This window comes from Schistocerca piceifrons, chromosome X (genome assembly GCF_021461385.2).
Source record: "Schistocerca piceifrons isolate TAMUIC-IGC-003096 chromosome X, iqSchPice1.1, whole genome shotgun sequence".
Taxonomy (NCBI): domain Eukaryota; kingdom Metazoa; phylum Arthropoda; class Insecta; order Orthoptera; family Acrididae; genus Schistocerca; species Schistocerca piceifrons.
The window spans coordinates 319,839,937-319,867,385 of NC_060149.1; the positions used below are offsets into that span (position 1 = coordinate 319,839,937).

The window sequence follows — 27,449 nt, forward strand, 5'->3', positions numbered from 1 at the left end:
CGCCAGGGAGGGGTAAAGCTGCTAGTCAGCCTTAGCAAGCTGCCATTTGGGTGTGCACCCATATAGGGTAGAAGTCAGCAAATGGATAGCACATGGGAAATGGTTGCTCGAGTATGTGTCAGAAAGAATGGACCACTCAAGGCGATGGGAAACCTAGGCAGTGCAGAAGGATAGGACAAATGGGAATAGGTGTGCAAGGAGTTGCAGAGAAATGTGGGTGCTCTAGTGTTAAAGCAGAAGAGACTGAGCTGATTAAGAAGATCAGCCAAGAGGGCACCGCTCTGACAGGTTCTGGGAGAACCCCGAAGGGGATGACACCCATTAAAGTCACCGAGTAGCAATAATGGGGAAGGTAGCCACCCAATGAGCTGGAGGAAGTCTGCTCTGGTGCTATCGTATGACAGAGGGATGTAAATGGTACAGAGGGAAAAGGTCAAGTGAATAAGGAAAAGGCGAGTTGCAACAGTCTGAATATGGGTAGTCAGGGAGATGGGTTGAGATTGAACATCATCCCGTATGAGCAGCATGATGCCTCTGTGAGATGGAATGCCGACCTCATGGGGAAGGTCAAATCGAACTGGGAAGAAATGCGAAAACTCAGTGGGGTCATGAGGACGCAATTTTGTTTCCTGAAGGCAGAGTACAAGGGGGCGTTGCAATGCTAAAAGCAGTTGTAAATCCTATTTGTGGGGTCGAAGGCCATGAACGTTCCATTGGAGGAGAGTCATGATGAGAAAGAAATGAAGGGGTGTCACCTCGGCAGCTGCCGAGCGCCAGCCTGCAAAGATTCTGCTACAGGGCACAGAAACAGGAGGATCCTGGTCCATGAGGTCCGCAGAAGCATTAGCTTGCTTGTGCTGTCAGTCTGTGGAGTCCAAGGCAGAAAAACGGTTGATGATCCGCACCGGCGGCATGGAGAGTATCATGTGGCAACACTGTCGATGAGTACCTTCGAGTCGGTGAAGGAGAAGACCGTTTGCCTTCACTGGACTTCTTCGAGCCTTTCAGGTTAGCACAGGAAGGCTCAGGTGTTGTTTTGGTTGGAGGGACGTAGGAAGTCTACACGGGAGTACTCCATCTGTACTTTCCATCCTACCGATTGTGTAGCTGGTGGCTTCGCTCCTTGACTTGAGAGTTTGATGGCTTACTGCACAGCTGGATGGAGGGATGTCAATGCTACCTTGACACTGGGTAATGTCACAACCTCAGAGCTGAATTTGAGGTCGCATGTCTGCATGGCCATGTCCTTCATGGAGCGAGTGGTAACAAGAACAGAACTTTAAGTGCCACACGGGAGAAAGCAGGATTTGTGACTAGCCAATAACTTGTGAGCGATTGGGTAAGGCAATTTTTCCTTTACTTGGATCTCCTGGACAGCTCACTCATCAAGATATGGGACAATCCCAAGAGGAGGCAGCACGGCCACCATTGCAGTTGATACAGTGTGGAGAAGGAGGCAGACAATCACCCTCATGTGCATCCCTACCACAGGTTACATATTTTGCTGGGTGTCAACAAGACATTCTAGTGTGGTTGAAATGATGACATTCGTAGTAGCACATCGGGTTCAGTATGTAAGGTCGGACTGTGATAATTTTATAGCCTGCTTTGACCTTGCACGCAAGCACCACTCTATCAAAGGTGAGAAAAAAGAGAGCAGGTGGGCACTAAGGAGGAATTTACCTTTTTCATCACCTGATGGTCGGCAATGACACCCTGATCAGAGAGTAAGATCGGATTTCGGCCTCAGTCAGACCATTGTACAGCCTAGTGTAAATAACATCATGGGAAGAATTCACAGTTCTATGGTCCTCGACACGAACAGTATAGCCGTGAAGAAGCGAGGTGGCAAGGAGTTGTTGTGCTTGAGAATCAGAAGCAGTCTCCAAAAGCAAAGTGCCATTCCATAAACGAGAACAGTCTGTAAACGAGAGCAGGACTTCACAGGGCTGGCAATGCATCAACGTCTTTCTGAATAATAAACAGATTAACCATTGCGAAGGACTGACCATCTTCAATACGTGAGACTACGAGGAACCGTAGTGCAGCTCGAAGGATCTTTCAATTGTTACCCTCAGTCCATTTATGTTTCGTAGACGCTGATTGTGAAGATGACTGGCACATTGCAAGAAAATCCCCCATGATTGCCAGCGTCTCTGATGGCAAGTTCCTACCAACTGGGGGGCCCCTTCATAAGGGGGCACATCCGCCTTAGGCAATTGTTCACACCTCAGATCACACCTCCCGAACACCTGACAAAGGGACCAATCAGCAATTTGTGAAGATAGCAGCACAGGCAATCACCCCTGGGTCTGGTGTGTACCAGAGGGGGACGTGTGAACCCTACCTGTCAACCTGGGACTGGAAATTACATGTTACCCAGTCACCTGTTATGCGTCAGACGTATGGGTTGGCCTTTAGGAGCTCACAGAGAGGAAGAAGAAAAAGAGGAACCTCAAACACTGAAGCAGAGGAATGAGAGCAGAAGAGAAACAAATAAAGGAAAAGGGAATGAAAAACAGTGGTGAGACTGTTCTTATGTCGGCGACAGACAAAGCAGAACATTCCCAATAAAAACCCAGACATGTTCTCCAAGGGAAAGGAAAAAGAAAAGCAAATGGACAGACATGCAACACAGAAGGGAAAAGATGCAACAGCTGGGGCCTCATGATAGCCAAGCACAAACCCGCCAAAGACTGGCAAGCCCCCTGGGGAGGACGGATAGAGTGTACACTCTGTTGCTCCAAGTTGGTGTGTAGCTCATCATCACACTGTAAGAGGTGGAAAATGATGCCTTGAACCTTATCTAGACTGTCATGGAGAGTGGTAGTATCCAGACTGCTATCCAGCTTCTTACAAGCAAGCAATACCCATGACTAGGCAGATAATGCTGTTTTAATCTAAATTGGCGCACTATTCACTTTGGAGATGGCTATAACTCCCCCAGACTTGTCCTCTATAGCCTCTACAAAGAACATAGGCTTTTTGGCCAAAAAATAATTCACATCTGTCCTTGTACAAACCAGGTATTGGGGGGTGGAGTATTTATCTGCTTGTAGCTTAGCCGTAAGTTCCTCCCATGGCATAACCATGGAAGGAAGCATTTTGTGGCCATATCTCTCTGCACTGAACTAGTTCCTTCTGAAGAGACTGATGGGGCCATATGAACACCAGCAGAAGAAAGCTTCATCCACTTCATATGCAAGTCAACTGCCATGGTGCCACCAACTCCAATTGGGGCTCTCCCAATGGGCACTACGTCAGTAATGGCTACCTCGCTAGTAACCCATTGCTCAGAGTCCCTGTCCCCCAGTCATGATGTGCACATAATCCTTGGCATATGTGGGTAGGTTTCAGCACAGGCACCAACAGTGTGATACCCGCATGGCCGGGGCTACCACTGTGCAGATACACGATAATCCCCCAACAATGGGATGGATGCTGTGCTGAGTTTTGTGTGTATTACCATAATGGAAAGGAACGGTGCTAAGGTGGAAAAGCACAAAGGTGGAACAGACACCATACTGGGCATGTCTCAAAAATTTGGAAAAGTGGTGGAAGCTCGAACCCAACAATGGGAACCATGTATACATTACTGTATTTATTAATGAAAATGCGTAGAGAGTGCCAGACGCGAAATGGAAAATTAAGGCATACTGTCATCCTAAGACATCACTTGTGTGCTGGCTGTCAAAAGCCCATCAATGCAAATGTCAGTATCTGCAGGCCCCGAGCAGTGTTGCCAGGGCGGCAGTATACACAAATCAGGTGCCGCACCTGCCCTTTCCAGGAAGACTATGTAACACCAGTGCCCTCTCCAGCACTGGCAAAAGGACGTCAACAACAGTGCTCAGGGGGCAGTTCATCAGCACAGATCATCTAGCTAGAATGATAACTTACTGTTGAGTTGACAAAAGACTTCATGCAAAGATTGGAAATGCTTTTATGTTCTACATGACTACTTCCAAAAAGATCAGTAAATATGTTTGATTGTAGCATTGTCCTATTGATATTCTATAGTGTGCCCAGCTACCCTGGTCTGTCTCCTGCTATCTAGTTATGTATTACTGCTGTGACCATCCGAGATAGAACATAAGATCCTAAATCATGTACCAGGTCCAAGCAGGGTCTGCAACAGAAAGACCATCTGATGGACAGGCAGAAGGGAACAGGGATAGTGGAGGCATAGGCTTGAAGCACAGAACGAGGAGCTGTGCTGCAATGGCTGGGCCCCGTGGTAGCCTAGCATGTACTCACAAGAGAGTCGTGAGCCCCCAGAGGGTATCAGCCTCTATCTCCACTGTAATTCTGATGATAGAATGCCTGGAGTTGAGGTGTGTGAGCAGTCGTTAAGTTTGCCCCTTCCATGTGACAATCACAAAAGTATCATCCACAAAATAGACGAAGTGAGTGAGTTTCCGTGTGGCTGACTCCAGGGTTCTTCCTTGAAAAGCTCCTTTGCAACCACTGTCTGCTAGTTGTCCTTTGGAGATAGCAGTGATCTACTGTATTAAATGTTCCTGATGGCTACCCATACTTGTGAAGAGCTAATGGAACAGTTAACAGTCCAGGTCAATTATTACCCCTCTCGAACCCCTCTTCTTGAAATGTGTGCTCCCCAAATTTGTACTGTAAACTTCTTCCTGGTGAATTCTCTCTTGTACTGACTGCCAGTTGGGTTGGAGTTGGTAGAGTATCTCAGTTATGCAGACTAAATCAACCCTTGATTAAAAATGCAATTTTTCTCTGAAACTTCTCCATCAACTTCATTAATTCAACTCTGTGGTGGCCCAGGACTGATGGGGCAACATTCAAGATTTGGTTGAGTAAGTGCTTTATAAGATACTACATCATTAAGAATTTCAATTCCTTATGATTCTTTCAGTCAGTCCTGGTCTGGGGCCTGGAACCTGTCTTGATGTTGAAAGACAGCCAACTGGCTGTAAAACTGCCCATTTTGCTTGTTGTTCACTCATCCTGGAAACATTCTTTCAGGGACCGGAATGGAGTGAGGTGGTTAGTGGTAAGACACTACAAGGGGAGTGGACAAAGTTTCAATTACCACATCGAAAAAATTATGCATTTTTTTTTTTATTATTTGTTTGCAGATATACAGCTGCAGTCCTGCCACAGAACCATGGCACACTGCTAGAGGAACCACAAGAAAATAGTTCATCCCACTGAGGAAGTGGGGTATTCTAGGGTAATTAGTTTTCTTCTGCAACAATTAATGCTGAATTGGTGGTGGAGTATGGCAACAATGTACCATCATATAACAAAGTAGTTGGATGATGCAGACACTTCCAGTGTGGTCAAATCAAGTCTGAATAGCAGTGAACAATTTGGCAGATCATCTCTCTGTGGAAGAATCTCAAGATAATGGAGGCCCTGGTGCTTGAAGATATTTATATCACAGAAGAAGGAATAGTGAAAAAAGGGAAAAATCAGTCACAGATCAGTTTTCAACATCTCTCATGACATTTTTAACGTGAAGAACTGCAACTGCTCACGCTCATCCAAAATGCCCACAGGTGATTTCTTACACTGTAGAATCACCAAGTACATGTGACTTCAAGAAAAAGGAGCAAAGCAAGCCTTGGAAACTTGTGGATTCACCACAATCGAAAAAGGCATACACCAAACCCTCATCAGGTAAGGTGATGCTGAATGTTTTTTGAGACTGTCGTCGAGTGGTGCTAACATTTAGGTTCCCATAAGCGGCTAACCATAACAGGGGCACACTGCTGAAATCTCCTAATGTAGTTATATGTGGCTGTCTAAGGGGGAGCTTTTATCCACAAGAATGCCCCAACTCATTCTGCACAATCACATATGTTGCTTCTTTTGCCTAACCCCTCCCCATCCCTCCTTATTCTCCTGACATAGCACTCACTGACTACTACCTCTTTCCTTGGTTGAAGAGACCATTGTGTCACAGGGATTTCCAGAACTGCAAATAGATGGTTTTCAGCTGCAACATTTCCTGAACATGCAAAACATGCAGATTTCTAAAACACTCTGCCAACTCATCCACTGCTTGGAAAAATACACTGCATTGAATGGTGAATATGTAAATAAGGGTTAACACTATCATCAAGATTCATGGCTGCAGACTCATTTTGTTAAAGGTGATAAAACCTTGAGTACCCCCTGTAGATGTGCATTTAAGTGGAATGCAGTTCAGTTCCACATCTGACCATCCAAATTCACGAATAGTGCTGAGATTATAAGACTGTCAATAATGTGGCCCTTAGGACAAGTAAAAAGCAAGGCGCAAATAATTTGTTGTTTTAACAGAACAAACTTTACTCAAATATTTTTCCACGTAAAATAGTGGCTTTGTGGCAGTGAATGTGCCTCACCCATACTAGTACAGACCAGGTAGCGGAGAAAGTTTTTCACACCAAGCTGACGAACCTGGCCCTCCTCCTAGGGTGTAGCCAGTGAAGGGAAGGCCACGTCATAAGAAGCAGTATTCCATTACTACTTGAAGAGACGGCCATAGGAAAACGGCCAAATTTTTGAAGATTGATATGCTTTATATGCAAAGCATCTGACTGATACCACCCACTCCGATCAGGAGCTCTCCCCACACAGGCGCCAACCAGATACAGAAAGGACCGTCTGGCACATAGGCCATTGCTGGGAACTGCGATGCTCTGGAATAACAAGCAACCACCCCTAGGCCTACACAGGGAGGCAACAGCTTAGTTATTGGAAGTGTGATTCCTGTGTTGTCAGGGGCTTGTCCAGATAGGTACATAACAGTCCCACCACATGGACTGGCTATACGTGCTGCTGAGCGAACGAGGTGGAGGGAAACTATGGCAGGAAAGGAAGTGGGGAAGGAAGGGAGGAGAGAGGAATCCACACCATACATGCCAGAGAAGGTGTTCAACCCCAAATGGCTCACATTACAGACAGAAAATTTAGAAGTTGAGGTAAAACCCCAAAGTGGGACCAAAAAAACCAAAAAGGAGAAGTGGGGGGAGAGGGGAGTCGGGGGCAGGGGTGGGTATTATACACAATAGGCAACTGTCGGCATAGCCTTGTGTGGAAGTCATATTCTCCATCTGATCAGGATAAACACTGCTGCAGAAAGCCTCAAAATACTAATAACAGGCATGAAGAAATGTCCCATATAGATGAGACTATCACGATGTTAGTGACAAAAATTGTAAAAGTATTTGCAAAAAAGTGCTAGAGTTTTAATGATTATTGCAAAGCTGTGAGAGGCATATCATAATTGGAACAAAGATTGGAAATTGACAGTAGTGACTTCTCCAAGTCAAGTCCAAGTGTTGAAAAATAGGCTCCACGGAATACATGGCTGTGTACTTGTAGTAGAAGACAAGAATCTCACATAAGCCAAAGTAGAAAGAATCTGCACGTAAAATGGTTTCGAGTCACAAATGGGATAAAAGTTCTAGTCTGATCCTTCTAATGGCAAGAAGACTCCACCACATACGTAACTACAGTGAAAACCTGTGGCTTAGCATTTATTTTTATAAGTTGCACTATAATAGTTGACACCAATCATCCCACAATCAGCTGGAAAAATTACCACTTCATATGTGGTGGATGAGCGGATACTCCCTGCAACACAGTTATAAAAGCTGTCTCTAAAAATGATGTAACACAAGTGGTTTGGCACCTTACCCATCGTGGAAATAGACTTTGTAGTAACAAGCAGACCACACGTCTTTGGGTACGTTCACATGAGAGACTGAAATCAGTGACTATGATTCAGTTGTAACAACAAAGGACTCTCAGGCCCACTAACCGCTGGAAAAGCAAGCACAAAACTTCCCATGTTCAGTAAAATGGATAAAGAGGTCATCATTTCTGAGACACTAGCTAGAAAAACCAGATTCAGTCAGTGAGCACATGGAGAAATTATAGTTCAAGTTCGAATAGACACTAGCTAGAAAAACTAGATTCAGTCAGTAAGCACATGGAGAAATTATAGACACTCTACAGAGCTCTAGAAAAGTATATATCCAGCAGAATAATTAAATATGGTATACAGATAATGTCAACAAGCTTCTCAAGAAAAAGCCAATGACCCTGCCACAGTCAGGGTTCCAATCTGATCGCCAAAGTAACATGCTGTCGGCCTTGGCTAACACTTACATGGGTTACCATCTGAGGCCCCCGAGTGCTGTTGGCAAGCAGGGTGCACTCAGCCCTTGTGAGGCCAATAACAGACTTACTTGGCTGAGAAGTAATGACACCGGTCACAAAAACTGACAACGGCCCGGAGAGCGGTGTGCTGACCACATGCCCCTCCATATTTGCACCCGGTGACGCCTAAGGGGTGAGGATGACATGGCAGCCAGTTGGTACTTTTGGGCCTTCAAGGCCTGTTCAGATGGTTTGTTTGTATTTTTGTTTTATTCTTCAGAAAAAGCACCCCGCTGCACATTGGGTGAAAAACAAAGCAAAAGTTCACTGACAGAAAAGCGATAACTACAACACACTTAGTTACCAGAAAGTGTAATGTTATGAATAAGTACCGTAAAAACTCGACAAAATTTTTGCCATATGTTATGAATGCCAGTGACACTGAAGTCAGTGTCCAGACACTTGTAGACAAGACAAAAACCAAAACAGAAAATAGCAAAAGCACAAGGAAGAATTTGAATTTTGTCCTCAAACATTTCATCACAAAGGAAGATCGAGGAATGCTATCGTTAATCAATAACTGTACTGCTGCTATGACGAGTGACAATCAGTGCCACTGGTTTTGAAGAACACCTTATATTGTTAATATATAATGAGGCCTTGGGGGATGACTGAGTGTCATGTTATATGCGGAATATGCAAGAGAACTAGCTCTGCTCTCAACAACAATTTACTGTAATTCCTTTAACATGTTGCCAGCCATGTGGCGGCCGGCAGCCATAGCAGAACCGCACACCTTACACCGTGTGGCTGCTGGTGCATACAGCAATGCCTCAAGTGTAACGCTAGGGGCCTAGTTATATTTGGTTTGTGGGGCACTCAACTGCGCGGTCATCAGCACCCATAAAAAGTCCCAATTTTTACACAATCCAATTTTTTACACAGTCCAATAGGCCACTGTCACAAATGATGATGATGGTGATGAAATGATGAGGACAACACAAACACCCAGTCCCCGGGCAGGGGCCTGGTGGTGAAACATTCCTCACTAAGCATGCGGCAGTCAACATGTAAAGTAAAGATATGTTCACTCTGACTGGAAAAGAGCATACATCATAGCCATTCATAAAAAAGGAAATACAACTGATCTATAGAACTACTGTTGTATGTCACATTTACACACCTGATCACTGAAATTTTAACATGAAGGAGGATAGCAAATAACGAAATTTTACTTATTTTTAAGTACGCAGCGTAGCAGGAAGGAAACATGATTAAATTTGTAGGTGGAACAAAAAGTGAAAAATTTAGCACACAAAGATGTCACCTTGGGCAGTAACAATGTCTCAAACCCAGTTTGGCAGTGTCAAACTAAGCTCAGAGACAAATACAGGAACACTATTGTATGCTGTTTCAACTCTATACCGATGTTCATCGATCATAGTGGTTGATATATGGCGACCCACTGGTCTCACTGCAACCTATGAGCAAATGTTTTCGATGGGTGAAAGATCTTAACAATGTTCCAGATAGGTCACGATAGCACAGGCAACATGCGTCCCAGCATTACCTTGTTGAAAGGCGTCATGCAGATTTCAAATACAGAGTGCAGCCACCAGCCTCAATTCAGAACTGTACAGACTGCTGTCCAAATTATCAGCTATGCGAACCACAGGTGATTGTATTCTGTACCCAGTGCCACCCTATACAACCATACCGGATTTTGAGCCCTTAGGATGACGACAAACAATCTGGTAATGCTCGTTCCCATCAGACCCTCCATATACAGTTACATTTATTGTGTGCTGCATACAGAATCAGGACTCTCTTCAAAAGTAACACTGTGTCACACCTGTGTCCTGTGTTGTCATGTGCACACCACTGCCAGTGTGCCTCTCTCGGTGCTTGTCATAGGAAGCCACAACAATGGTCCCCATGCTGACAGTCTGTGGTTCTCCAGATGAGGATATCTGTCTTGCTGCTGACTTAAGGTGATAGTCCAATGAAGGTCTGCACAGATTTGCTGCTCAGTGTCTCTAATATGCCCAACGACCACGTCACATCACACTTGTCAGTTCTAAGTGCACAGTGAGCACAATATGATGACTAGAACAATAGAGTCTCCCGCTAAGCGTGATGAGCGTGCTCTCATTCAATTTCTTTATGCCGAGTGATGCCACCTGCTTTCAGGTGGCCCACATAACGTAACGTAACTGTATTGCATGATAGCAAAGCTCCACAATGCTGCTGAAACTTTGAAGCTGGGTGTACAGACATTCATGATACAAGCAATCAAAGAAGGAAATGAGTGTCAGCCACTGATTTTGTTCAGCAAGTGGATCAGGCGATTCTAGAAAATCATCTACAACGGGCACTTCAGAACAAACTAAAAGGAATTTTTCCTCTGAGTCTTTCACAGAGGCATCCTTCAATAAAATCTTCTCTGTTTACAAGCTGCGGGAATTTGGCTAAAACACTCGAGCTTTCAACAGTTGTCTTTTAAATCGTCATCAGGAGTTACAAATCACAGACTGCTGGGGCTGCCACATTATTCTCACATATAAATGCAATATCCGCATCTGGAATCTCTCTGGAATGTTCCAGATGCTGTTATTGCACTTAAATAAGCAGAAAACCGAAAGCTCATGGGTTTAATTCGATGTGACGCAGCTTGCAAACCGAGATTTTATTGATGAGTAATGCTGTCATCATGCATTGTACTTCTTCATGACAATGCTTTGCTGTGCTCTGTAGCTGCAACAAAGACTCCCCTGCATTGACATGGCTGTATGATTCTGCACAGCGAACTGAAGAATATACTTTGTCCTCCAGTGTACTAGTCACATGGTGCACTTGATATCCTGCATGGTGTTCAGTGGCCTCCCTGGGCCCATCGATTCCAAATGCATATGACAGTTGGGCAATCTTGACTGTGAGCAACAATACTGCAGAACACTAAACCAGTCTCCATTGACCACAATACTGCAACAGTTACATTCTGACACATTCTGGTAGATCTCTATCTCCTTGTAAAAGGCATATCAGTATCTTCTCAAAAACACCCAACATTCAAATGTGATTTCTGAGGAGTAAAACTGCTGCCTAATCTTTCTATATACAGAGAATGTAGATAGCATTAGCCCAACCTAGTTTGTGTGGTTGTGCTGAAATGCTAATCATTTGTATGTTCACGCATGTAGTACACCTCATGCCAATTTGATATTTGAGATTGACAACACCTTCATGGTGCTTCAGTTTTAATGGACAGCAGTGTACCTGTAGCAAAATACTAGAATTTAGTCTAAATTCCAACATTATGACCTACCTGGAACAAAATAACCTTATCAATGGATACCAGCAAGAGCTCTAAAAACATCAGCTGTGCAAAAGTAAACTCAAGCTCTTCATACATGATATCCTCAGTCCCATGGATACAGAAAACCAACTGAGGCAGTGTGTCTAGACTTTCAAGAAGCTTTTGATTTAACACGTCAACATCTACAGAAAGTACATCCCTATGCGATGTCTAACCAGATTTCTGACTAGATCGAACATTTCCAGGCAGGCACACTGCAGAACATTATATTGGACAGTGAATCAAAGAGAAACTGAAGTAATATCTGTTGTGCATCACAACCAGTGTTGATCATCATATACATTAATGACCTTTTCATGGCATACAAATATCTGGAAGTAATAACTAGTAGCGATATGAACTGATCACAAAGTCTGAGCTGTAGGTAAAGTAAATGGCAGGTGCACACACAAGAGAGAGAGAGAGAGAGAGAGAGAGAGAGAGAGAGAGAGAGAGAGAGAGGAGGTGGGGGATGCACTGAGTACATCACGCCATAGCAGGATTTGGAAAAAAACTAAGTAATTATAATGAGGAAAATTTTAAATTACAAATTCTTATGTCTAGGGTCCATGAAAATTATAATACCTAATGTCTAAAACATATTATACTCTTGTGTTGTGACTTATATGCATATATGCAAAAATAATCTGTTTCAACACAATACTTGACATTAAAAATAGCTTCTGAATGAAGCTTCAGCTCTCTCTCTCTCTCTCTCTCTCTCTCTCTCTCTCTCTCTCTCTCTCTCTCTGTGTGTGTGTGTGTGTGTGTGTGTGTGTGTGTGTGTGTGTGTGTGTGTGTGTGTGTGTGTCGGGGGGCTGGCGCGCGCCCTCTCTCTAATTATTACATCTCCAAAAGCTGGCAATTTCAGTCCTATCAGTGTGGTTTTCACAGGCCTGACTGATGCTCAGCACTTTTGCTATTTGAGAAGTAGTGTTCTGTTGTCTCTATATGTTACCAGAGTTAATAACACTGATGAAGAAATAAAAACAACAACAGAAATGTTTTTAAAGGAAAAAGGGATGTTGTCAATAAACAGGATGATTTAATTTGAGGAACTGACCAAATGATACACAATAGTACAGACTTAGTAATTATTTGGTTTTATAAGACCAAGCTGGCATAGTTAGCAAAAAAGGTACATATACGTAATACTATTACAAATATTTTATCAATTCAATGTTGGCACTAACTGACTAGCTTGACTAAGTCCTTTCTATCAAATTCTGGAGAAACTGCTGTACTCTACAGTTTGCAGTTTCCACAAAGAGGAATCTTCAGCCAGACAGAAATGGGTTTCAAGAATGTCCTTTTCACAAAACATGTTGTCAATGAATCATATAAATGGCAAACAACAGTACATCAGAAAGAAAATTTAACGGCAGTCTTTTGGAGAAACGAAACTTTTGAGTCATCAGTCTTCTGACTAGTTTGATGCAGTCCGCCATGAATTGCTCTCCTGTACCAACCTCTTCATCCCAGAGCAACACTTGCAACCTACGTCCTCAACTACGAGGTGTGTTTTTTTAAGAAAGTACCATTTTGAAATTTAAAAACGACATGCTAAAAAATCTCAATAATTTTATTTTTACGTGAAAGCCTGTACCTTAATCTACGCACTGACGCAATTACAGTCTGATTCTTCCTCGTTTACATTGTGTACTGAGTGTTTAAGATGCCTCCGATAATCGTGAGTCCCGCAGATTGTGAAGTACGGGCTGTTATAAGATTTCATAGTGCTAAAGCCCTAAAAGCGATCGATATTCATTGTGAGATCTGTGCAGTTTATGGAGAAAACATTATGAGTGATGGAATGGTAAGAAAGTGGGTGAGAGCATTTAAAGATGACAGCACAAATGTGCATGATGAACAACTGAGTGGGCGTCCTTCAGTGGTTAATGAAAGTTTGGTGCAGGAAGTGGACAATAAGGTGAGAGAAAACAGACGCTTTATGATTTCCTCCTTGCGGGACGACTTTCCTAATGTTTCTCATAGTATTTTGTATGGCATTGTGACCAATCATTTGAATTACCGAAAATTGTGTGCACATTGGGTACCGAAAATGTTGACGGATGTGCACAAAACCAAACTTTAGACAGTGCATTGACTTTCCTTGAGCAGTACCACAATGATGGTGATGATTTCTTAAGCCAAATTGTTACGTGCGATGAAACATGGGTGGCCTACGTCACACCAGAATCAAAGCAACAGTCCATGGAAGGTGAGCAAGGGCATCGTTTTGCTGCAAGACAATGCCCGTCCGCATGTGGTGAATCAGACCAAAGATCTCATCACATCTTTTTGATGGGAAACTCTAGATCACCCTCCGTACAGCCCCGATCTTGCGCCCAGTGACTACACCTACACCTGGGCAGTCAGAGTCTTCAAGACGATGACGAAGTCAAAACAGTGGTGATGCAGTGGTTAACAGGTCAGGTGGCAGACTTCTATGAGAAGGGTATTCAAAAACTGGTACAACGTTATGACAAGTGCCTCAATATTGATGGAAATTATGTAGAAAAGTAGATTAAGATAGAGGCTTTCATGTAAAAATAAAATTAATGAGAAATCTTAGCACGTCTTTTTTTAATTTCAAAACAGTACTTACTTTAAAAAAAAACATGCCTCATATTTGCTGAGTGAATTCCACTGTCTGTCTTCCTCTACAGTTTTCGCCTTCTACAGCTCTGTCTAGTACCATGGAAGATATACTCCGATGTCTTTAACAGATGTCCAATCGTCCTGTCCCTTCTCCTTTTCAGTGTTTTCCACATATTCCTTTCCTCTCCGATTCTGTGCAGAAACTGCTCATTTCTCACCTTATCTGTCTATCTAATACTCAACATTCATTTACAGCACCACATCTCAAACGCTTCAATTCTCTTCTGTTCCGGTTTTCCCACAGTCAATGTTTCATTACCCCACAATGCTGTGCTCGAATCTTACATCCTTAGAAATTTCTTCCTCAAATTAAGGCTCATGTTTGATACTAGCAGACTTCTCTTAGCCAGGAATTCCCTTTTTCCAGTGCTTGTCTGCTTTTGATGTCCTCTTTGCTCGATTCATCATTAGTGATTTTGCTGCCTAGGTAGCAGAATTCTGTAACTTCATTTACTTCATTATCAATCCTGATGTTATGTTTCTTGCTGTTCCCGTTTCTGCTACTTCTCATTACTTTCGTCTTTCTTCGATTTACTCTCAAACCATATTCTGTACTCATTAGACTGTTCATTCCACTCAGCAGATCATTCTTCTTCACTTCCACTCAGGATAGCAATGTCATCAGTGAATCATACCATTGATATTCTTTCACCTTGAATTTCAATCCTACTCCTGAACGTTTCTTTTATTTCCATCATTGTTTCTTCAACGTACAGACTGAACAGTAGGGGCAAAAGACTAAATCCCTGTCTTCCATCCTTTTTAATCCGAGCATTTCATTCTTGGTCATCCAATCTTATTATTCCCTCTTGGCTCTTTTACATATTATGTATCACCCACCTCTCCCTATAGCTTACCCCTACTTTTCTCAGAATTTTGAACACCTTGCACCATTTTTCACTGTCTATCCCCTTTACCAAGTCGACAAATCTTATAAACCTGTCTTGATTTTTTCCTTAGACTTGCTTCCCCGCAATGTCAGAATTGCCTTTCTGGTGCCTTTACCTTTCCTAAAGCCTAACTGATCATCATCTAACACACTCTCAACTCTCTTTTCCATTCTTCTGTATATTATTCTTGAAAGCCACTTGGATGCATGGGCTGTAAAGCTGACTGTGTGATGATTCTTACACGTGCTGGCTCTTGCAGTCTTCAGAATTGTGTGGATGATATTCTTCCGAAAGTCAGACGGTATGTCACCAGACTCGTACATTCTACACGCCAATGTGAATAGTCTTTTTGTTGCCACTTCCGGAAATGATTTTAGAAATTCTGATTCACACTGTTATCTATGCTTTCTGCCCTATTTGATCTTAATGCCTCCAAAGCTCTCTTAAATTATGATTCTAATACTAGATCCCCTATCTCTTCTATACTGACTATGTATTCTTTTCACCTTTGTGCTCTCCCTCTTCATTTAACAGTGGTATTCCCATTGCACTCTTAATGTTACCACCCTCGCTTTTAATTTCACTAAAGGTTCTTTTACTTTCTTATATGCTGAGTCAGTCCTTCTGATAAACATTTCTTTCTCAATTTCTTCACATTTTTCATGCAGCTAGGCGTGTATAGCACAACCCATTGCCAGTTCAGTACCACCTGTGTTGCTGACCTGGCTTGTTCTGTTTATCTCCAGTGATTGTTTTTGCTAGTCCTGTTTTGTTCTTGTTTCATTTTTTATGTAGCATGTTTAAGTGAACAATGTGCAGCTGTGAAATTGTTTTCTACTCAGTAAAAATGCTGTTGAAACTATTTTAATATTGAAAACAGCTTATCAAGATAAAACAAAACTATGTGGAAAACTCAAGTTTACAAGTGGTTTGTTCGATTTAAAAATGGTGACATGTCAACTGATGACAATCCCCGTTCTGGATTTGCTTTTCTGATGCCAAGGGCATCATTCATTCGGAGAGTGTTCCCCAGGTCAGACCAGCAATCAAATGTTTTATTTGGAAGTTTTAAGAAGATGGCACAACAGTGTTCATCAGAAAAGATCCGATTTGTGGCAGACAGGAGAGCGGTTCTTCCACCACAACACCACCCTGCACACACACACCCATCTCTTTTAGACAGTTTTTGGCTAACAATGGCATGGTTTCACTGCCCCACGCACTTTACTCACCTGACCTGGCTCTGGGAGACTTTTTTTCTTATTTCCACAAATGGAAGGACACATATTTGAAAACACTGAAGAAGCCAAGAGAAAAATGAGGGAGGAGCTGTCAGTCATTTCTAAAGATGACAACAAAAAATGTTTCAAACACTGGAAGAACCGGTGTGACAAATATATTAGTTGTAATGGGGAGTATTTTGAAGTGGATAAGGTTGTTTTGTTAACAATTTGAAAATATATAGTTTTTAAAACATAATTTTTTGGTAACCCCTCATACATTACAAGTAGTGTGACATCACTGAATTTCTTACTGCAGGGAAAAGAAAAGATGTTGGGATCATTCGCAAATTTTTGTGTGTAGCTTACAGACCACCTGCAGTTGAAGTATGGTTAGTCACTGGGCACAGAGGATGGGACCATCAGAAGGTGGTTCAGCAGAACCCCACAATTTGCACTGAGCGAGGAGACTGTCCACCGCTGTAACACCAGACAGGATACAGTTTGCTGTTGTTCTCATTCACATGGACCGATGCTCAATTCGGCAGTTGGCGCTGATGCTGTCAATCAACAAAGAGTTGACTACTCGAAAGTGTGCACACAATGGGTTCCGCACTGTCTTACAGTGGAACATGAACATCTCAAGGGGGGCAGGAAGGGGGGGGGGGGAGGGGGGATTATTCTGAGTTGCTACAATATTTTGAAGCTGAGGTGGAAGCCTTCTTGTCCTGGACTGTGACATGATGAAACCTTGGTCCACCATTTTGACCTGAATGAGGAGTGGTGCTGAAAGGGCATACATATCCTTTTGTCTCACTGAAGGAAGGCCAATGCATGGGAAGGAGATTACACAGAAAAATAGGATGTGTAGAACATGTGTGTACATCTCATTATGTTCAATAAATAATGATTAAAGTAAAACAATGTGGTCCATTATTTTTAGGTGATCCTAATACATAACCTCAATTATTATAGAGAACAATATATAAAATTAAACACAATACGCACCCTTCTCTACATAAGCACCCTTTTCTACGGTAAAATTCTTTTCCACCAAATGGTCTTAGAAATTCTTTAGAAAGTTAGGATTATATATACTATCATGCAGGTATTGCGGCAGACTTCTTTGTAAATTGGTAGGCGAGTACTGAAGTCCTTTTTCAAGCATTGTCAGTCAGTGGAGGTATTCTTCATGTGTGTATCTGAAATCCACTCCTCACTCTTCATTATCTTCTGTGATGTGTATTATCACTTTATTTATGTACAAAGACGTAACAGTTAACACCTAGATTTTAGCATGTTTCAAAAACCCTTAAAATGATGTTAATTGCTTTTCTTGTAATGTACACACTTTTTCTTGTTTGAGTGTTAGTTACCTCATACTGTCATTCCACAGTGTACATATGGTATCTGTGTACAGAAGCTGTTTGCCTGCATATTGCATTGGCTGCTTCATTATGAATAATACGGAGCTGAGTTTCCTACAGACAGAATTAATATTCTATTTCAGCCCATTATCCACAGTAATATCTAAGAATCTAAGTGACTACTTTTTCCAATCATTTCATCAACCTCTACAATTGAAGATTGTGGAAAGATAACAGCAAACGCAAAAAGGGCAATTTTTCTTGCGTAGTTCTATCTGAACTGAGCTGGTGAGATCGTATAACACTTTCTCTGTATAGAAGCCTTTATGGGTGTCAAAACGAGCTGCTGTTAAAATATTGCCAGAGAGGTGCTACAATATCTAGTCATTAACTTCTCAGAGAAATAATAAAAATGAGAACATGGGAGGAAGGAGTTGGGTCTATAATTAGATGTCACCTGCTGATCTCTTTTATAAATGTGTGTTACTACTGGTTATTTCAGTCTTTCTGGAAACAGGTGTAGACTTGCCAACTGTAAGGTAATTCAGTGGAGGTATTATGAACTAAGCACAAAATACTAACGAAATACCATCATAACCACATCCATTTACTGCTTTACAGTGACTTGATGATTTCTGCCATCTCTTCAAATAGTTGATTCAGCAAATCTGATGTGTGCTGATGAAGCACCCAATGACTATATTCTTAATTCTAATGGACCAGCTTTCAATGGTACGTTTTCCCCCTTATGTTTCAGCTACCTTCAGAAGGAATTCGTTGAATAACATGACAATCATTTTAAATTTATCTTCATCCGTCCAACCACTAGTCCCATCAAGAAATTAAACATTATTTATCTTATTGAGTCCACCTGTTTCAAACCCAACAATACATCATATTGCTTTACCTAAAAAAAAAATCTGATTTTTGTTTGTGTAGTGGAGGGTTTTCTACATTTACGGTACAGAGAAGAATTTTGTAGTATTGCTCGAAGTGTCTCGATTAGAGCTAAAGCATTAAATGAAGCTCTTCTTGGGCCATGATACTTTGATTTCAATTGTTGGCTTCTTGTAAAGGAAAACTACATTCATAGTGCAATCTGAAGTTTTCCCGGCATATTTCCAATTTGAACAGTTCTCGGGTATCCGACTGGGTAGCATCATAATTTCTCCACAATATTTCGGCAGGTGTACATGCTGCCATCTTCAGGTGGTTCCTGAAGAATGCTCATCTCCCTGATGACCAACCTACATCTCTCAAGCCAATTCCCAAGTAGGATAGATCACCAAATATTGTATCAGACACACTGCTGCATACATAGGTTCCTGATCCAAGAATTCAGGACTCTAATAAACTTCATAATCTTATTGCACACACAAAACATGACGTAGTCATAATTAAGCCAAAATCCTGGAAAAAAAACTTATTTTTTTGTCATATCACAATCCAGCACAACTTCAAGTGATAACTAATAAATTTTTCTGCCATATCCATCTAAAAAAAAAAAAAAATCACTACTACATTTTGATCCATAAGAAACACACAACACTAATCATACCTAACACAACCATGAACGAATAAGCCTCTAAAATGATAAAACAACGAAACTCACTGGCGACAAAGCACAATCTTCCAACAGCTTCACAGAATGACTGTGGAAATTCTAATAACCAAATTCCACACAACACAAACGTCTTCAAATATGAACATCTACAACAAGAAAACGCCACCAAATACTACAACACACCATCTACAAACATGACCCAACTCAAAAACACTGCACCACAACGACATCTCACAAACACACTCACATCACAACTCAAATTGGATGGGTGGAATCAGACACTTCCCTTGACCTGTGGTTGCCTGGCTGAGTAGCCATGGTCAATTTTGTGGATGATAAGACTTCCCACTGGCAAGTCTCAATTAAAACAGTGCACAGATGTCTCAGTGTAGCAGCCTACGTGCTACTTCAATATCTCCTGAAATACCATACCATTCCTATCTATTTTCTCACCATGGTGGAAAGACACAACTGTCCTGTATGAGTTTCTTCATTACCCACAAATTACAGAGCACGCAGTCTCACACACACAAAATAACCGTCATGTACGACCAAATCGCACAAAAAGTTTTCTTGGAGTTGTGTGTTGCAGCAAAAAGGTAGACTGATAAATCAAGTACATTTTTACCAATCCAAGGCAAAGCTTGTCAACAAACATGATTGCTTGTAACCACAATTTTAATGGTTTTCCTCGACTTTTCAAACACCTGCAATGCACTAGAGATTGTTGGGAGATCTGGTGTCACGTTTAACAGATATGGATAAGTGTAACTTCGGGCAGTGTTGAAACACGTCACTTCACTTCATAAAGTAGACAACAGTACAGAAACAAACTGACCTGAAAGAAATTGAAGGATACTTTGCACAAGCACTGAAGACCATTTATAACTGAACCAATTATTTAAATATTAACTGCAGGTTTAGCAGATTTGAGAGGAACAATTCTACTTGAGAATCTCTCCTCAGAGTTCACAGATAGGTACAACATTGTAAGTGATGCATGGCGTGGTTTCTTGATTTATCAGGCCATGGCCACCTTCCTGCCCTAGTCTCACCTAATCGTATCCTAACTTGTACATGTTTATATACATATATATTTGTTCTGTAATGTATCTGACATGTCCTATACTGTTGTGCCAAATGGTCATTGGGTTAATAAATAAAAATAAATATGTCATGATACATCAGTACAGAAACTACACCAGCATTGCATATGAGGAAAATCAGCTGACCTTATAGATTCTTTTGTGAAACAGAGAGACCAGTGCACCAAGGTAATATATATAAAATGGATAGTGATATTGTCAATACTGGTTCTGAGTTCCTTGAACTCAGGGGCAGATTATCTCAGTATTCATCACTGGAACCATAAATTTTCACTCTTTACACAAATTACCTAAATATGGTAGGTAAAGGATGGCAAAATTATGATGTGTGCTGATGACATTTCACTGTGACAGTTAATGAGCTTCAAAAACAACGCTGAGCACTTAGAATATAAACAGCGCCAATGTGTTTATAAATGGAATTAAAATGATGTACATGCACGTGCACACCAACAGAGTAGTCATTACTGATAGCATTAGACTTAGCCTTGGAAACTTAATCCTACATGAGAAAAAATTACTAATTCCTGGATGTGGCAATGGACAGTTTTAAGACTTGGGAAAAATCACACAGATTAGACCAGTTCAAAAATAAACTCAAACATATTTCTTATGAGCAAAACACCTAGTACTGTAAATGAAGACACTTTATTAAACACATACTTGCCCTGTCAATGGAGGAAGATATAGTGGATTGAATCCAATGTCAAGTGATATCTATGGTTTCATTGTGTGCTGGAATACCTAATGTTCTGTTGATTACCACTGAAATTTCAACAACAAATGGTAATAATTGGCATAAGAAGCAACTTTTGGTGAAGCAACGCCTGGCTATGAAATGCTATGAATGTCCAAACATGCTGATTTACTGTGGTTTTCCCTGATCACTGAGGCAAATTTAAGGATGGTTTCTTCGAAGAAGCCAGTACAGACTTGTATTTCAACATCCCTGTAGTGCATGCTACATCCTATTACTTTTATGCTGCTACTTTTTTCTTAACTCTTACATGCAACTATACTTTTTGTAGCAAATGTCTTATATGTCTCATACTGTTGTTAAAATGGTCTGTGAACAAATAAATAAATAGCATAAAACAGAAACAGCTTCTCACCTCATATACATGTTCATAAAATAGAAGATGCAATAGCACTTCACTACAATGCAGGAATTACTTATGCAAAGTGAGTGCACACAATCCCTGCAATTACTCTACTATTACCGTTCCCATTATCTGCAATTGTTTAAACACTCCACAAATACTGAAAATGTAGTGTGCCCGCACAGCTGTGAGTAATTTCAAACTTCATTCCTCATTTTAATTTGAGATCGTACTAGTTGTGTGCTGCTAGGAATGCAGTATGTATCATTGAATTTCTTAGGTTTCTAGGACAATCTGAACAAAACCAATTATTTTTACTCACAGGTTCAAGTACTGTATCCTCTTCCCTCCAATCTTCAATGGACTCGCAACTGCTTGATATCTTTTGTGACTTTAAAGTTCCACCTGAGGAGTCCACCAACACTTTGGATTGTTCACTATCACTGCTGTCTTTGCTCACACTACGAGACTCTGATGTTAAAATGTCCACTTGCCGCTCACATTCTTGGCGTTCCTCAGTACTCACTTTTTCTTTCACTACTGCTGTATAATTTGCATTCCAATCACATTCACTAACAGGTTGCAAAGAGTTTTCTTCAGCCTTACATTGCCCTGAATTCTGCAAGTCTGGGATTGGTGCACAATTATTGTGGCTTCCTTCACTAACTGAAGATTTTTTCTCAACTACAGAGCATTTCAGATTTCCTGCAGATGAACTAATACCATTATCAACATTTGTCAAAATATCATTAGTCGATTGACCAGCAGCCTCAAGTTTGTCCCATGAAGAAGAAAGTACAGAATTTCCCTCACGTTTTTCTGAAAGCTTCTGCAGCTCTCGTTTTGTTTTAAAACTAGCAGAATATTTCAACTTACTTTTCATTTTACTGAACATGTCAGTATGCACACTGCACTGATCAGGGTCTTTGAAACCTCCCACAATATCTCCAGGGTTGTATGAATGATTTTCGAATTCTACACAGCTGCCACATAACTTTTCTCCCAAGGACCTAGAACTCTTTGTACTAGATAACAGAGCAACTGCCTGTTTTTCTGGGATCACTGCAATATCCTTGCTATCAGTCTTACAAAGGGCTACACGTTTCTCAGCATTTTTTGATTTACAACTATCTCCAAATTTTTTAGTGTCACAAATTAGTTTATTTGAGAGTGGTTTTTCAGTAGTTGCCCGTAGCAATTCAGCTTGCAATTTTCCACCACTTGTAGCACTGCAAAAGCTCTGAATACTCCCTTTCTTGTTAGGAACTGATAATTGCTCTGAGCAAGAAGCAGCAGGTATGTTTGCTTTATGATCACAACCACTCCCCTTATCTGTGAGAGATAAGGGATCTGAACAGCTATCTAGCTCAGTCTGTAGATTAGGCTGCTCTGAAGTCATTCTTTGAAATGTTTCATTGCTGTATGTAGTGTTATCCACTGAGTGTAATGAAGCAGTGCTTGCCAGCTCTGAAACAAGTTCTTCTGCAGCCCAAAGCCTCCATTTTTCAGAACTGATTCTTTTATTCAGTGATGATAGTTCATTGTGGACTGCTTGTTGTTTGTAGCTCATTGGCTTATCAAATGTTTTTTTAGTGTGTGCCACAGAGACTGTTGCTTCCAACATGTCCATATCATTAAGTACACCAGCATTGTCTGAAACAGTATGAGGACCAACACCTTTTTCCTTACTTGTACATACAAGTGACTTACTGCTGTCTTTCTTGTCCTCATCATATTTTATTTCCTCAACATATGAAGCAGGAACAAAAAACGGCCTTTCAGATGAATTTCTTATGACCTGCCACCAATCAGCATTGGTTTTTCTAATCAAAAATAACTTTTCCCCTTGATTAATTGATATTTTTCTACCACCCTTAGTTTCATAATTAAAGCTATATAAGACTCGTAGGTGCACATCCCTGAAATCCATGTTTTCACAAACGCTCTTTGTCCATTGCTCATAGTTACGCAAACTGAAGCGTACACCACCTGTAAAAAATTAAAACAAATTCATTAATGAAGATCCAGGTTAGTTATAGTTAACTTCAGTTGTGGTAACAAGCCAGATAAAAGGACACTGATTTTCTAATGTCACTTCAGCATTAATGGGGTAAGTACCACATTCACAAAAGTAATCTCAACATCACAGGTACTAAGTTTCCTTAAACTATTATGCAGCTCATAGATGTATTAATTATATAATATACAAGCTCTTCGAAAATTAAGCCACTGCTTGTCACTTATTTTGCGAAATTAAACTATAACTTGGTTTGACAGGTCATATCTGTTTTGTAAAGTATGTTAGTGAAGATTGTCAGTTGTTACTTTTTTGTGCCCCACCCCCTTTCCCAAAACTAGTTCTCAAACACATCAGTATTATAATTGCAGTAAATAACAAAGCTTCTGCTTGGCAGGACACAATGCATGCTACACTACTCTCATCCTAGCACTGCAGAGGAATAAAATATGGACCATTGCCTCTGTAGGTAGTCTAAATAATTTCAGATGTTCCCCCTACCTTTACTATACATATCGGCATATTTCCAAATGGAGTGACAAATGTGTCACCTAAATTGCTTTTCTGAGGTGTTTGTGAGGAATGGTAGTATTGCCTATTACTTATGTTGATATGTAGCACAGTTCAAAATAATACATTTTACTTGAAAAGTTACTTGCACCTGCTTTCTGGTGATCTTCGTCTATTTAAAGAATGAATATGTATTTCACTCAGTTTTGACGTCAACAGACAAAAATTGTCCAGTATATGATGTGTCATTCGCCTAGAATTGGCAGATCCTGGCACTTTACCTATTCATTGACGTATGTAACTCTGTAGTGTGTTGCCAATTGATGATGTGTGGATGAAATTTAGTTATCAAGCTCAGAAGTGGTTATAAGAAAGTACTTAGCCCCAGCAGAACTTTTCACTTTCTCTGGAAAAAGAATATGCAACATAACTGCGCTCAGATCTATCCAAAGAAACGAAGGAAAACTATAACGGCTGTTGTCTGTCTCTGCACCTCAACTCTAATTTTATGCAAGCTCCGATATACCTGGAAAGAAAGCAAAAACATAATTTGGCAACCCATACATTTTAATCTCCACTCGCCTTCCCCATAATCTCATGAAGTTAGTAATACTCTTGTCCATTGATTAATTACTTGCTTTGCAAATCAATACATGACAAAGTGTAAACACAAATACCGAGTTACGCTTAGATAAAAACAGCAAGTGTTGACACACCACAGTATGCGAGTCACCGGTACCATATCGTGGTTTCAGTCGCGTGTGAACAACATAAAATGAAAATACACTATGAAATACGTAAGTAAACACAATGCCAATACACGGTTAATTAAAAGCCATTGATATCAAATCGAGGTGATAGTCATCGGTGGCGATACTTTCTAATGCATGTAACTGTTGCCATCTCAAAAACAACATAACTATCGTGAGAAGCTCGTATTTACTTCTGTGTTTCGATGCATGTACACGCTGTAAAAATAATCATACCTATTTTTTACAGTGTTACGATGGTGAAACCCATTTTCCACTTCTTTCGAGGCATTTTCACCCTTATTCAGTGTCTCCAAATGTCCGCATCACTACATTTTCAAACGTTTTATATGACATAACCTTTCAGTTCTTCGCACAGTACCGAACAATTCACTTAAAAATTACATAGTTTGTTACTTGTACATTAGCAACTTCGTTTAACAGCTTCACGCCACTTCCCTCAACCACCTGCCACTACACCTGCGAATACTGAGTAGTGAGTGAAATGCAACGACGTTAGTTCATGACGACCCTTGTTGCGTTAATGGCAGGTATTAGCGGTTTCTGCAAGTACTATAAACGCAACAACATGATTGCTATCAAGTTATCCATGTGCAAACATCCCTCAAACGAACGCTGTCATTTACATATAAATAAAACAAGGAACCTAAGAAGCCCAGGTAGAACACGTACAAATCTAGTAGCATAATCATACGGAAGACCTGGGTAAGTTACGTATTTCGTGCGGAATATATCTTATTTGCATGAAGTGATAATTCTGTTATCAGTAAATTTCGATTGTGTCGCTCAGTCATGGAGTGTGGTATCTAAAAGATATTTAGGACACTGAATGGGAACCTAATGTTTGAGCTTCAGCCACATTCACGAAAAAAAAAAATTAAAACATATTACAATGGGAAAAAGAAATCACATTCACAATGGGCTGACAGCAAATGGCGGAAAGGAGTAAATAAAGAATTAAAACACATTACAATGGGAAAAAGAATTCACATTCACAATAGGCTGTCAACAAATGGCGGAAAGGAGTAAATCTATTTCGTTACCATTTAACAAAGTTAGGATGTGAAGAGCCCCACCGAGCTGTAATTGAAAGAATTATGTAACAAAACACAGTAAAAGTATTAAAAAAACACATTCAGTTTCTTAGTCATTAATAAATGGTTCTTTCGATTTCATGATTTATTTTGACGTTACAAAGGACATAATATTAGCGTTTACTTGATGAGGCTACTTCGTTGATTCTGACTATACTTTGAAACTGTTGACAAATAAGAGATATTGCGAGCTCTCGACAGCTGCTGCTTCTCTGTACACACTACTAGACGCATGCCATGCTCCACTGAGCTGTCTAGTGGGATAAATTCATGCATACAGATTGGTTCGGAAAATACCTTTATATACGGAACCAAGGGCGGATTAAATGTGGGGCGGGGGCGGAGGGATGGATCGCCCCCCCCCCTTCCCCGCCGACAGTTGAAACTAAATTAAAATCAAATTGTAATTTTTGTAATCTGCGCCAAAGTTAAGCAAGCGAATTTAGAGCTTTGGTCGGTGGATTTATTCATTTAATTCAGTATTCTCAAAGTCACCGTACTTTGTGTGCCCGAGAGAATGTACTACCTGTCCAGTGATTAGTGCTCCCCTCCTGCTCGAATTGGGGGCGCCAAACATTTACAAGACTTCCCGAACTGCCACAGCTGCACGATCTTCGCGTTTGCCTTAGGGCACTATCTGTTATGCTCTGCTTCTTGTCACTGAGCGAAGTGGCGCAGTGGTTAACACACTGGACTCGCATTCGGGAGGACGACGGTTCAAACCCACGTCTGGCTATCCTGTTTTAGGTTTTCCGTGATTTACTTAAATCACTTCAGGCCGTCGTTGTATAAGCAGCTGCAGCAGCAAGTCGTATACTCCTAGCTCACTCATTTGCTACATAGTTTAATTCTTAATTTCTTTGTGTATTTTTGGTACTTGCATTGTCTAATTCATAAATTTCTGGCGTATTATAGTATTTGAGAGTAGTAGCATCGCGTTTTAGTACCTGAATAGTGTAAAATCGCGTAGTCTCCTTCCGCCGCCGAGCAGTGTGTCAGCAGTGCGCAAGTAGCAGCATTACTGCATTTACTAGGCAATCTTGTATTTTAATAACCGTTTAAATTTTGTGTCGATTTGTTTGCGCTCTCTGTAGATTAGTTCAGACGTTCTTTGCACAACAGAACGGAAGGCCTCTCCAGTTTGTCTGACGAACCGGTTTCAGGCTCTGTCTCACGCTGATACTGATCTTCGGCTTGACATGGCTGCTTGTCCTGTTCCAGAGGTTGCCCCTCAGTCTGCAAGATCCGGGTGGTCGCAGAGGGTGGGCTTACTGGTAGTTGGGGGCTCCAACGTCAGGCGCGTAATGAGGCCCCTTAGGGATATAGCAGCAAGAGAGGGGAAGAAAACCAATGTGCACTCCGTGTGCATACCGGGGGGAGTCATTCCAGATGTGGAAAGGGTCCTTCCAGATGCCATGAAGGGTACAGGGTGCACCCATCTGCAGGTGGTCGCTCATGTCGGCACCAATGATGTGTGTCGCTATGGATCCAAGGAAATCCTCTCTGGCTTCCGGCGGCTATCTGATTTGGTGAAGACTGCCAGTCTCGGTAGCGGGATGAAAGCAGAGCTCACCATCTGCAGCATCGTCGACAGGACTGACTGCGGACCTTTGGTACAGAGCCGAGTGGAGGGTCTGAATTAGAGGCTGAGATGGTTCTGCGACCGTGTGG

The 27,449-nt window shown here is 41.2% G+C and overlaps 1 protein-coding gene across 2 annotated transcripts in view; it reads right to left on the reverse strand.

Annotated features, from left to right (window-relative positions):
- LOC124722940 (rho GTPase-activating protein 12-like) overlaps positions 1-25,306 on the reverse strand; it is a 245,819-nt gene extending 220,513 nt beyond the window's left edge. The window contains exons 1-2 of one of the 2 annotated variants that reach the window (XM_047248103.1): positions 24,901-25,306; positions 21,710-23,376 (exon numbers count right to left, since the gene is read on the reverse strand). In XM_047248103.1, coding sequence (XP_047104059.1) covers positions 21,710-23,317 — 1,608 coding nt within the window. In that variant the 5' untranslated portion in view covers positions 23,318-23,376; positions 24,901-25,306. Of the gene's footprint in view, positions 1-21,709; positions 23,377-23,905; positions 23,934-24,900 lie in introns of those variants that run through there. The other variant, XM_047248102.1, reaches the window with a different exon arrangement.
- Positions 25,307-27,449: the final 2,143 nt, after the last annotated feature.